At 33.0% G+C, this 12,001-nt stretch overlaps 1 protein-coding gene across 3 annotated transcripts; it reads left to right on the top strand.

Moving 5' to 3' along the window:
- Positions 1-292: 292 nt before the first annotated feature.
- LOC146536356 (uncharacterized) lies at positions 293-11,639 on the top strand. Of its 3 annotated transcripts, XM_085190103.1 has the most exons (6): positions 293-453; positions 5,757-5,806; positions 6,874-6,940; positions 7,340-9,423; positions 9,610-9,651; positions 10,585-10,779. In XM_085190103.1, exons 2-5 carry the CDS (start codon positions 5,793-5,795, stop codon positions 9,626-9,628), a joined length of 2,184 nt encoding a protein of 727 aa, XP_085046229.1. In that variant the 5' UTR covers positions 293-453; positions 5,757-5,792; the 3' UTR covers positions 9,629-9,651; positions 10,585-10,779. The 3 variants fall into 3 exon arrangements, with proteins under 3 accessions (XP_085046229.1, XP_085046228.1, XP_085046227.1); XM_085190102.1 differs by lacking the exon at positions 9,610-9,651 and having other exon boundaries at positions 6,874-6,934; positions 10,585-11,639; XM_085190101.1 differs by lacking the exon at positions 9,610-9,651 and having other exon boundaries at positions 10,585-11,639.
- Positions 11,640-12,001: the final 362 nt, after the last annotated feature.

Here is a 12,001-nt window from a genome sequence, read left to right as displayed (position 1 = left end):
ATCAATATGAAATGAATGTATCTGTGAAATAAGTTTACTCTAAATAAATTTTATAATGAATAAAAATATATAAAAAAAAACAAACACAACTTAAACATTGAGTTTTAACCAAAAAAATAATAACAAAAACACCATAAAATATTATGGTAAATATACCAATTACGAGAAAAACCCATTCAAAAAATTTTACCAACCAAAAATCCCCAAAAACTATTAACAAAACGAAACAAAAGAAATATAAAAAAAATAATTCAAAAGCATAGCCCAGGTATCATTTTAGCATCTATCCATATCGACAGTGCGCGCCCACACGCGCCCGCTCACACGCCGCCTGCCCGGGCGCCCGGCCGCATCCGAACGAACGACGCGTCCACGCGACTGTTTACGAATATTACCTAACTTACCTTACCTGTGTACTGTGATTATTGGATTTTACCTTTACTTTTTGTGTGGGTAAGTAAAAAAAGTATTTAAGTTTTAAAAGTTTTGTTAGAGCTTTTGAAAGTTTTTTTGTGAATTATTATTTATATTTAAATAATTTGGAAGTCATATATTTTAATATTAAAATAATATGTGAATGTTATAATTTGAGCGATTTGGCGAATAATAGAAATTATTTTTCGGTATTACCCTAAAAATATGCCTAATGCCTGGAAGAGATTGCTTGAAGCAATAAGGCCGCCTTTGCATACATTTTATAAAAATATATTGTTTCTTTCTCTTTTATATGTATTTTTGTGTGCAATAAAGTTTTTTCTATTCTATTCTATTCTAATATGCCAAATTATATACTATAAATATTTTTGTGCTAATTTTATATATTTTTTTATACACGAATCTTAGAACCTCAATTTTAATCCAGTTCTATCGCTTTAATCTATTTATATAGTGTATTAGAAAAACATTCCTATGGAATTCGCGATATCGCCCACGCCAGTCACGTACTTATTATATGGGGGGGAAAAAGCTAAATCCACGTTATAATCTTCTTGAAAAAGTTCTTTTAAAATCGATATGAAAACCATAGCGTAAGCAACTAAGTATTAGTTTATACTGTTAATAGAACAAGGTTCAAATATCGTACGTTTAGTCTAATTATGTTTGATGAACTAGATATTTCTGAGACCGGTGTAGCGCAGTGCGGCAACAACGCGACGGTTGTGGCTTCCATTCCTATTTTGGGGAATGATTATATAAATCATTTTCCTGTTTCTGCTCCGGTAGACTAAGTGCGGCGTTTAATTCCGCCAGTTAACACCATGTTCTGTTTATCTAGGTAACTCAGTAGGGTAAAAAATGAAGCTGATTTTGTTCTTTTTTTAACTAGTAATTTTTTATAAAATAAATGTACGACGCCGTATTGGTAAAGTAGTAAAATAAAGCTTACCACAGACACCTGTTGCATATTTGCGCGGGAAGTTAATAATTTTAAAAAATATACCAAAATGAAAAAAAGATATATTAATTAAAATCTTATCATAGGTAGTTCCTTTTAATTTTATATTTTTATAGCTTATATATTTAGAAATTGACTATAGACTTACTTTTAGAGTACCGACAAATCTATGACCCTTAAAGCAGCCAAGGTTTAAAAGTAAAAATAATTATGATTTGGGTCCTTACCTACTCGAAGTATAGATAATATAAAATATGGTATTCATGTAATTAGCAAATAATCTTTAATTTTAATTTAATGATGAAACAATTGAGAACGGAGTGTTTTAACTCTAGGTTCCCTTAACCTACCCTACTGTGTGAGGGATACAGCGTGAAGTTGATTTAAAAAATCCTTGTTTTCTAACAAAATTGTGTGGGCTATAACTATGTTCTTCAATTTGTGCCCGTTTGAAGATATGATACAGTGCTAAGTGGTGAACGCTACTGCTGTTAACAGTTTTAATATTCTTATAGCGATTTTTTTTCTTCTATTTAGTAGAGTAGGCAGAAGGAACCTAGGTTCCCCATGCATACCTATATATATACCTATATATACTAGTATTTGCATTTTGTTTCACATTCCGTGCACACGTCTAATTTTTGAGTCATTACGTGTTGAATGAATCTAACCAAAATAATTTACTCACCAGAGTAAGAATCGAACTCACAAACACCGCACCTACAGTAAGAGATTCTGTGACGCTGTGCGATGGATTTACGGGCTTTAACTTTAATTGTTTATGTGAAATAAAAAAACAACTGTATCCCGCACACAGGAGGATAGGCGGGGGGGGAGGGGGAGGGGGGGAGATACTTTCCTTATATAATTTGAAACACGTCAAATAAGTTCATGATATATAAAATCCATCCTGATATCCTATGAACATTATAAACATGAAAGTTTGTGAGGATTAATGTTTATTCCACTTTCACGCTAAAACTACTAAACGGATTAAGATGAAACTTTTGAGTAATATAGTTTACACATCTGAATCGTACTTAGGCTGCAATTTATGAAAAGATTTACTTAAAATTTATAAAAAAAAATCCATATTATAAACAATTGCTGGCAACGGCTCGATGTGATGGCGCAGTGGTGAGCCATTGGAGAGGCCTATATCCAGCAGTGGACGAGAACAGCCTGATGATGATGATGATAATGATGATATATAACAATAAGTTTAAGCGGGCGAAGCCGCACCCGTCGCGAGTATTATACAGTTTGACACGTTCCACGTGCGTAATCGCAAGCTTCATACGTAAGTCGTGAGTAACGCTACTGACTCAAAGCTCGGATTTAGCGCATGCATAAACACATTCGTACTTAGATAAATATAATATTACTCGGTTGCCGTTTCATGTTTTTTTTACAAACTTTTATTTTCAGCAGTGTTAAGACACTCTGTTCTTCATTTTCGCCGAATTCTGGAGTTATCGCGTGTTGTGTGGCGGAGTTCAACGCTGCGTTTGCTTCAACACCAGAGCAAAGAAATGGAAATATTAAATATTTCATTTCTTCGAGTGGAAATTGAACCCACAACCTGTTTCGTTCACACTCCCGTGCCCCTGCTCCACAATTGGCCTCAAATTAATTTTTGTTAAAGTTTAAAATTATGTTTGAAAGTACATAATAATCTTAAAATGTCTAAATTTTAAATAGATTCTCACAATTGTAAATGTTTTTTTATAAGAATGTATGATTTATATTATCTATTAAAATGGACATAATTTTTATTGATCAATTTAAATTGTAATAAACATATTCCCACGTTGATTTGCGCCTCTCAACACGCAATGTCTTCAAAATTCGGCGGAAAGGGGGGAACGGAGTGTCTTAACATTAGGTTCCCTCTGCCTACTCTGCTGCGTGCGGGATACAGCGTGAAGCTAAAAAAAATTAAAAATAATGAAATCAGGTATAAATTAGCTGTGACCACTTGAATAGATATCAATATTTCATGAAAGGTGGGTGTCTTGGCTCAGGTAGGCAGGCAGGTATTAGTCATGCCAACATGTGCACTGCAGGCCTCAGATTTGACATCTGAATCTGGAATGACTTGTACTGTTGAATATAGCTGTTACAATTGATCTAGTACTACTAGAAATGAAATGTCGGGTTTGTTGAAAATATTAGAAATAGAAAAGTAAGAGTTAAGAGAAGTTTGTTGAAGCTATGGTATGGCAATGGGATAGGATTTGACTGCAGTACATTCGATAGGTCTGGATTCATGGGCGTATCTAGAGATAATTTCTGGAAGGTCCTGGATTTTAGCTTTGATGTTAGGTTTATTTAAAATATTAGAAATGGTATAGTAAAGTGAAGAGGTTGAGAGAAGCTCATTGGTGTCGTTGTTTTCAATGGAGTAGTGCTTGACTGTGGTCTGGATTCATGGGCGTGGCTAGATATGTTTTTTGTGGATTAGATCTGCGATTGGTGAAGTGGGGGGTTCTCCGCTCCGGTTAGGTTAGGTTATGGAGTGCCTTGTCACAAAGTAATCACTTTGTAAAAATGAACTGCTATCAATCCTCGTTAGGACACTATACTACCTTAACATTAGGCTCTCTACTTTCCTTGTTCTATAAGTATAAGTAGCGTAAAATTTCTATGTACCATTTATTAATAGCTATTATATAATCTTTTATTCTACTGCACAAAGTAAGAAATATCAGTTTAATCTTATATGCTCCATCCCTTTAAAAAATGTGAATGCTTTAACAGTGATAGTTTCTGTTGTTTGCTAATAAAATTCGTAAATAACTTTATCTATTTTTATATGATAAAATATATTACAATATTTTATTTAAAATCATGGCCAGTAAAATTTTAAGCTTAAATTTAAAATTTCAATCAACCTTTTTGCGTGCTCTTTTCTGATAAAAAAAACATACTGCAAGGTGTTAAACACTATTTTTTACATGAATATTAAACTACCGCCATTTAAAAATTTATGAAAACTTTATTTTGAAATATACAAACTTAAATATATTTTAAACTAAAATAGCTATATTTAATATACGAGTAATCGTTAAATTTATCGACTATTATTCTATGAATTTATTTGCATTTATCTATCTTAAACTTTTGGCAAATCACCATAAACCCTTAGAATAGGCTCTTTTTAATAACTTTTATTTACTTTCTTTGCGTGAAATATTTATTTAGTAAAATTTTATCGTTTCAGTTAGCGATGATGTTTAGAGAATTAGCAAATATGTTTGTCCAGTAATTATTCTAATCACAGATAGTCATTTACATAAGTCAAACAAACAGGCCAAATCAGGTAAACAGTATAAACTATAATAGGGTAATTTGCGCGTAAATAATACTTAAAATAATTAATGTATTATTACATTAAATAAATTAATTAAAAATAATGTGCGAAATATATCAAAATCATAATAAAAAGGCGTCATTTCCTAAAATTTATTTCCATTTTTCTAAGGACCTTCTCTCTGTGCTTGTTAATTTTTAATTTGCTTAATAATAACGATGTAGAGAGGCCTGATGAGGAGGAGAGAGTATCTGATGCGATGGCCGTGAGTTCGATGTAATTGCAACAAAAGTAAAAAAAATGAGCATTTCCTGCATAAATCATTAATTTTTCATCACCACTGCGAATGAATGGTAAACGAATGTTCGAAAAAAAGTGAATTTATTGCTCGTTCCGTAGAACGTAAGGCGTAGTTGAGCTAAAACCGGGTTGGCGTCTCGCCATCGACTATAATTATCGTTAGAGTGCCAAATTCTGCCATCACATACCATCCTTGGCATCTATAGATCAGAGTTCACTAGTATTTTCCATTCTAGATTTAGGTAACTGGACACTAGGGCCAACTGGACATTAGAGGCAACTCAAAGGTTGTCATCTAGTCGTGGTACCCAACACACAAGTTCTGTAAAGCTTTAAACGGAAAGTAAAGTACAAAATGTAAATATTTAATCATTCGTCCGCGTTCACGCTGTATCACGCACATAGCAGGAAAAGCACTGACTTAACACTCCGTTCTCCACTTTCCGCCGAATTTTTGAGGCATTGCGTACAGGGTGGTTCAACGCCCCAGTTTCTTTGTTAATAGAGCAAGAAAATGATAATATTAAATATTTAATTCCTCCGAGTGGGAATCGAACTCCAACACCACCAACCACAGTATATATCAATGCACTACGACAGTCTCGAAAAAAACAACAAATTTTATGGTAAAATAACTTAAATAACACCAATCCAGAACACTGATCCTGCAATATTTAACCTTGAACGAGTTCCCCGTTTCCCGAAGCATCTGTTGTTATGCTAATGCCGATATGATCTCACTTCCAGTTGGTGCTGTTGAAGCATCGATATTACATCGACAGGATGGCAGCTAACGGGTAAGTTTAGCGTTCTCAATTATTTATTTATTTATAGTACTTACTATTTATACTGAAAAGTAGGAATTATTAATATTCCTTGTTGATACTAATTATTCTTAGAAATATTTCAATTTAGTATTAGTAGATTCGTTGTTTTGAAATACTGACTATTAACTAACATTACGAAAAAGTAACATCTATACTAAGATTATGTATTTATAAAATGTAATCTTCTAAAAATAATCATATAAATGTATGAAATTAATAAACTGAATTGTGGCACAGATGCACAAGTATGTGATTGTTAACGCGACGGGTTATGGGTTCAGTTCCCACTAGAGGCAATGAAATATTTAATATTTTCATTTCTTCGCTCTGGTGACGACGCAAGAGCGCACTGAACACGCAATGCTTCCAGAACTCGGCGGAAAGTGGAGAGTGTCTTAACACAAGGTTCTCTCTGCCTACCCTACTACATGCGGAATGCAGTGTGAAACTGAAAAAAAAGATAATAGTTACATTAATAAATACATGAACATTTTATTCAAAGCTATTTTTAAAGTGAATATGTTAGGTCTTAAAATAAACACCAGAATTTATATATGCGCTCAAGTGACTAATATAATAATTTGGCTATTCTACGACGAAGTTTAATATAACTGCATTCATTATCCTTTGCCAAAAATATTTTGTACCTCAAGTACCTACTGGTATCGAGAATAAAAAGAGTATAGGTAGCTACTATTATTAAATATTTTAGAATTATTGCTATTTTTTTTAATCTAAATTTGGCACTTTTTAAAGGTCATCCAATTAATGTTGAAAAAATACCACAGATTGGTTGAGAATATTATGAAATCAACGAAATAAAAAAAAAACCTCATTTCAACATCGGATATAACAAGTTGATGTTTGCTAATAAATAAATGTTTATAAAACAAAAAAAATGAAAGTCACAGTTTTTCATTGCTTTAAACAAATACATGTAAGTTTCCAAACAGCCAGAGCGGAATGGGTCAACAATGGCCGTCGGTGTTGTCATACGAGTATGTGTAAAAATAACATGATATTTGGACTCATTCCAGATACGGACCCGCGCCAGTCACTGGACATGTCGGCCGCATCCCCAACTTCGGCAAAACTCAGGTTAATGTTAGTATTTGTTTAGATATTAATATATTTTATTAATATTCCGTCGAGGGCTGAACGGCGAGGCACAGTAAGAGTAGTGTGTTCAATTTCTACTTGGGGGAATTATTTTAATTTCGCCCTGATAAGCGCCATATATGCGAGAATCTAAAAAAGATATAAGTAGGGAAATCTGTGAAAATAGTTATAAAATTTTTAGGTTTTAATACATTTCCAAATAAATGAACTCCATTCGCCATCGCCATTCTTGTTTATATTTTTATGCACAACAAAACACCGAACTTATCTTAATAATTATGTGTGAAATAAAAATATATCATTTATAAATGTTCATTGATTATAAACAGTATTATTGTTACGAATAGAAATTTAATAAGATCGATGTTTGTTCATAATTTTCAGCCGATGGGAGGTGCTGAACCACCAGCATGTATTCAGAATGCCATGATGACGAAAGATAAAAAACCATTTACCTATACACCAGGGGGACTAGATTTATCACAAATTAAGACACCGAGTATGGCAAGAAGAATGGCTCGTCAACGATCATTAGAAGAACAAGAACAAGCCTATGCACAACAATCTAATAACAATTACCATCCTCAAGGAGGACCTGTGCCTCCCCCACCCCCACCTCCAAAAATACCGGCCCCTCCTCCACCACCTCCTTTGATCATTGAAGCTCCGAAAGACAAAGCTCCTAAACCAGTTGCACTAGGCGAGCGACCTGAAATCGTTATACCTGAAAATCCAATAGGCATGCTAAGAAAAACCAATAGTCCTTATCATTGGGAGGCAGAGAAAGCAGATCAGCAACGTATGGGTCCCGTGCCTAAATTTATCGAAAAGGCACCTAGTCCTCTTACTGTAAAACTACCTTCGCATAATATTCCACAAAACTATTCTTCACCAAGTAATATACAAAGACAAAACTATCCTTACCAAACTCAATCACCTGGTAGTCCTTTACATAGACCAGAAGCACAATATGCACATCAAAATTCAGCGTCGCCAAATATTAACGGTATACCTCACACAAGAGAAATGTTAGTACGACAGGACTCACAGTTTAATAAGAGTCCTCAACCATTTCCCAACCATACCCCATCGAGTAATAATGATTCATTTTCACCTTCCCCTAATAATTACTGGAGACAACCAGATAAACGTGACTCTCCCTCGAGTGTCAATAATAGTCCTCAATCACCATTGATGAATCGCGGGCCTTTTTCTCCAGCTGTAAAACAAAATGCTCCGAACTATGGTCAATCGCCCAATAATTCAGTATTTCATACTCTACCTCGAGTTGCTCAGCGAAACCAAGACAATTTTCCAAATAATCAAAGTATTTACAACAACGTTAGTTCAGATAACGTAAAAGAAGCACAACCATCTCCGAGCATTGAGACATCTAATTCTGCTCCTTGGCGAACGAGCACGCTAAATAGATATCCCCGAGAAAACCAACCAGTTGTAAATAACAATTATCAAAATGTTGATCATCAACAAGCATATAATCCTCCATGGAAAGATAATGAACCAAATAATAACCAAATGCAAAACAACTATAAGCAACCATGGAAACAGGAAACTAAAAAGATCCCTGTACAGGTTCAAACTCCTCCTCAACAACCGTATAGCCCTCCTTGGGGTTCTCAAGATAACAATAACAGAGGACAAGATAGCGCACCTTGGAGGTCACAAGAAAGTAAATTAATATCTCCTACATCTCCTCCTGAAACTCGATACCAGTCTTCTATATCTATACCGGTAACACCAAAGAAACAAAGTAGTCAACCAGAATATAATAATAGTCCCCAAAAAGAAGCGGTATATGTCAATCAAGAGCCTGTATATTATTGTCCCGATAGTCCAAAATCTATGCCAGCGTGGGTTAAAACACAAAAAGAAAAAACTAAAACGCCTCCACCCGCCTGGTGTCAAAGACCTCTTGACGGCAGAAAAAGCCAAAGCAGAGAGTTAGCAACTCCCCCAAGAGAATCAAATCAAGAACCAGAATGGGTAAGGAAAAGTAACGAAATACAAAGAAATGTTCGCGAAGTCATTAGTCCGCCTAAATACCAGCAACCGGTCCAGCCAAACTGGTCAACACGGCCTTCTGAGAATAGAAAAAGTTTACCACGTGAAAACTCTCACGGAAGAGTCATTCCCATACAAATGGAAGTGTCAAGTACAGAAACAAGGAATCATGGCAGGCAAGGAAACCAGCAGCCTCAACTAAGGATTGTAATTGATATGAAACAAAACCCTGAAGCACAAAACAACACACAGGTTCCTCTATCGCAACCCACTCAACGTATCATGAGAGTTTTATCACCGCAACTGGTTCGAATGGATGAAGGGCAGAATCAGCCAGAATTACCTACACTAAACAGAAGATTCCAAAATAGTCATGACAGTCAGCCAAAGACAAGAATAATTCCAATACAGATTGAAGGTGGCAACGATGGTGGGGCAAACAAAAGGTAATTAATTATTAGAAAAGTAATATTTTAATATTAGATTTGTCTAAAGAACATATTAAGGAATTTTGTTCTTTTAATTTAGTGATGTTAAAGCACAAAAAGGATACTTTCCAAACTGCACTAAATTAGTTCACTAGATGTTCCTAGAGCTCGCCTAGATGTTAAAGCAACATTATAATTTTTCAGCTTCGGTGGGCGGTACTAAGGGAGCCGTTTGCACTGTCCAAAGTAAACATATTTTTTTATCGCACCGCTTCCATGAATCAGGCACTTGCTATAATTAGCGTTATTAGCATCATCACGCTTTGGCAGCTCGAGCTAATTCTGTTTACTCCACCCATTTAACCAATTTGCGCTCTCTGTAATTAGCTGTTAAATCGATGTTTAAAACTAAAAATTTTAACTTTGCGCTTTCAAAATTTTAAATTTTTAAATGTATATGCTTATATACGACTTTTTTGCGATCGTTTTTCTTTTTTTTTGAGATTTTTGGCTTCTAAACTGTCTATATACTTTTGTTTTTGCTGTTTTTACTAAATAATGGTAAAAAAACGTATTTAAAGAAGATTATTCGAATTATATTCTCACTCTCTGGTGTCGAGAATTCCTCCAGAATTCGCCGGAAATGAGAAACGGAGTGTATGAACAATAGGTTCCCTCTGTCTTGTGAAGCTGAAGAAAAAAAAACAATTGAATTTGTTTAACAAATATATAATTATATTCATCAGATGTGATGCGTGAAATAATTGTATATAGTGGTTTGCACACTGTTATGTACAGTTTTTAGTACATTTCATATAATTAGTATTTTACCTAATTAAGTGTAAATACTGATTTCAACATAAAACCAAAAATGAATATGTAATTATTAACTGAATAAGAAAATAATAATATATATTTGCTCTTCATATTTAATAAACTATAATTTAAAAAAATTACATAAGCTAAGAAAATTGTTTTTTTTTTAATTGAATAGATTCATTTAGTTCATTTTTATATTCAGATCACGATATAACTGTCAATTTTCATTCAATATACGAAACGTTCGTTTGAAAAAAAAAGAGGGAGAGAGAGAGAGATTTTTAATATTTTTTTAGGAACGTATTAAAATTTGAACGCCCCTTCAAAACTGCCCAATTTAAACATTTTTCATTATTTCAGTGTGTACTACCATAGAATTATGAAAGAAGGTTCCCCTCGGCAGTCCAAGGCCTTCAAAGTTCTTCAGGTGATCACTGGCACTGGTGACAAAAACATCGAGATAAACATGGATAATTATGGATATTCTGATTTATAATATACTATTAATAGATATTAATATATAAAATAATAAATATAAATATTATTTAATATTATTTAAAATATTATTCGTAGTTTGATATTATTATTATTTTAATGCAAGCTTTTCGTAAAAACGGTACAGATATAGAGATTTTAATTTTAGTTTTTCTTTTTAATATTTACGCGGGAAAACGAGCTATAAATAACATTAGCGATCTTATTTAATTTAGTTAGTTTTAATTATTATATACACAAATATAGAAAATAATAAGCTTTTAATTAACTTATTAATGCTCACGAATACGGCTAATTTACCAAAGATTATTTAAGTCATATTTATTATTAATTAAATATATTATTAGGATTATTAATATGGTCAAAAGTTACCGTTAGATAGTAAATCTTTTCTGTAACATAGTATTTATTTTTTGACATTATAGATGTAATTCCTCTTTTTAACGTTTTTATCTATATCTTTTTTATATATTTAAAGAAGTATTTTTATGTATTTATTAAGTTTTTATACTTTAGTGTAGTTTCCATTATTTTTCTTATAAAATTGCTTATATTTCAATCTGTATCAGTATTTTTATTATTATAATAAATAAATAAATAAATAATATAATAAATAATACCTACTAATAATTTAACAAACCAACACCACGAGGTCCATTAATTAAAATATATAAAGTAACAGAGCCCAAATCCAGGTTTTTAATTAATATGTTTGTAATTAACCAAAAATGTTAATGGATGTTTGTCCACGTGTTATGATATGAAGAAGTATCTTTATTTCAATATTGATAACGAATTAAATAGAAAAGGATTACATAAATGCCGGGTTGAGGTCCAAATCTAAACATGCAATGCCTCTAGAATTAGGCGGAAAATGGGGAGCGGAGTGTCTTAACTCTAGGCTTTCTCTGCCTACCCTGCTACATGTAAGATACAGGGCGAAGCTGAAAAAAAAAAACATATATGTCAAGTTTTCGAAACATGCTGTTTACTAAAAAGTAAAGAAATAAAGTATTATAAATAATTAATTTAGAACAAGTTCCTTTATTTCACAATGAAAAAGTCCCTTAAATATATGTTACGCAAAGTATGTAGTACATGTATGTATGTCTTCCTTTCGTATCTCGTTACCATTTATTTTCATATGAACTGACTTGGACAAAGCTATCGGCATTCAATATGCATTCTCTGTGTTAGTGAAGCAATGTTTCGATATTGTTTCAATCGTTCAATGGAAATAACTTTCCATTATTTACTTACAGTATAAATAAGAAATAGGAAT

Source organism: Heliconius melpomene, chromosome 9 (assembly GCF_056956725.1).
Source record: "Heliconius melpomene rosina isolate 202511_hmr_F chromosome 9, ASM5695672v1, whole genome shotgun sequence".
Classification (NCBI taxonomy): domain Eukaryota; kingdom Metazoa; phylum Arthropoda; class Insecta; order Lepidoptera; family Nymphalidae; genus Heliconius; species Heliconius melpomene.
This window is presented reverse-complemented; position numbering and strand designations above follow the sequence as displayed.

Excerpts from the sequence above, each read along its gene's own strand:
- LOC146536356 (XM_085190101.1), top strand. Across the intron at positions 6,941-7,339 it reads TCGGCAAAACTCAGGTTAAT|CCGATGGGAGGTGCTGAACC; the intron begins GTTAGTATTTGT and ends CATAATTTTCAG. Across the intron at positions 9,424-10,584 it reads GATGGTGGGGCAAACAAAAG|TGTGTACTACCATAGAATTA; the intron begins GTAATTAATTAT and ends TCATTATTTCAG.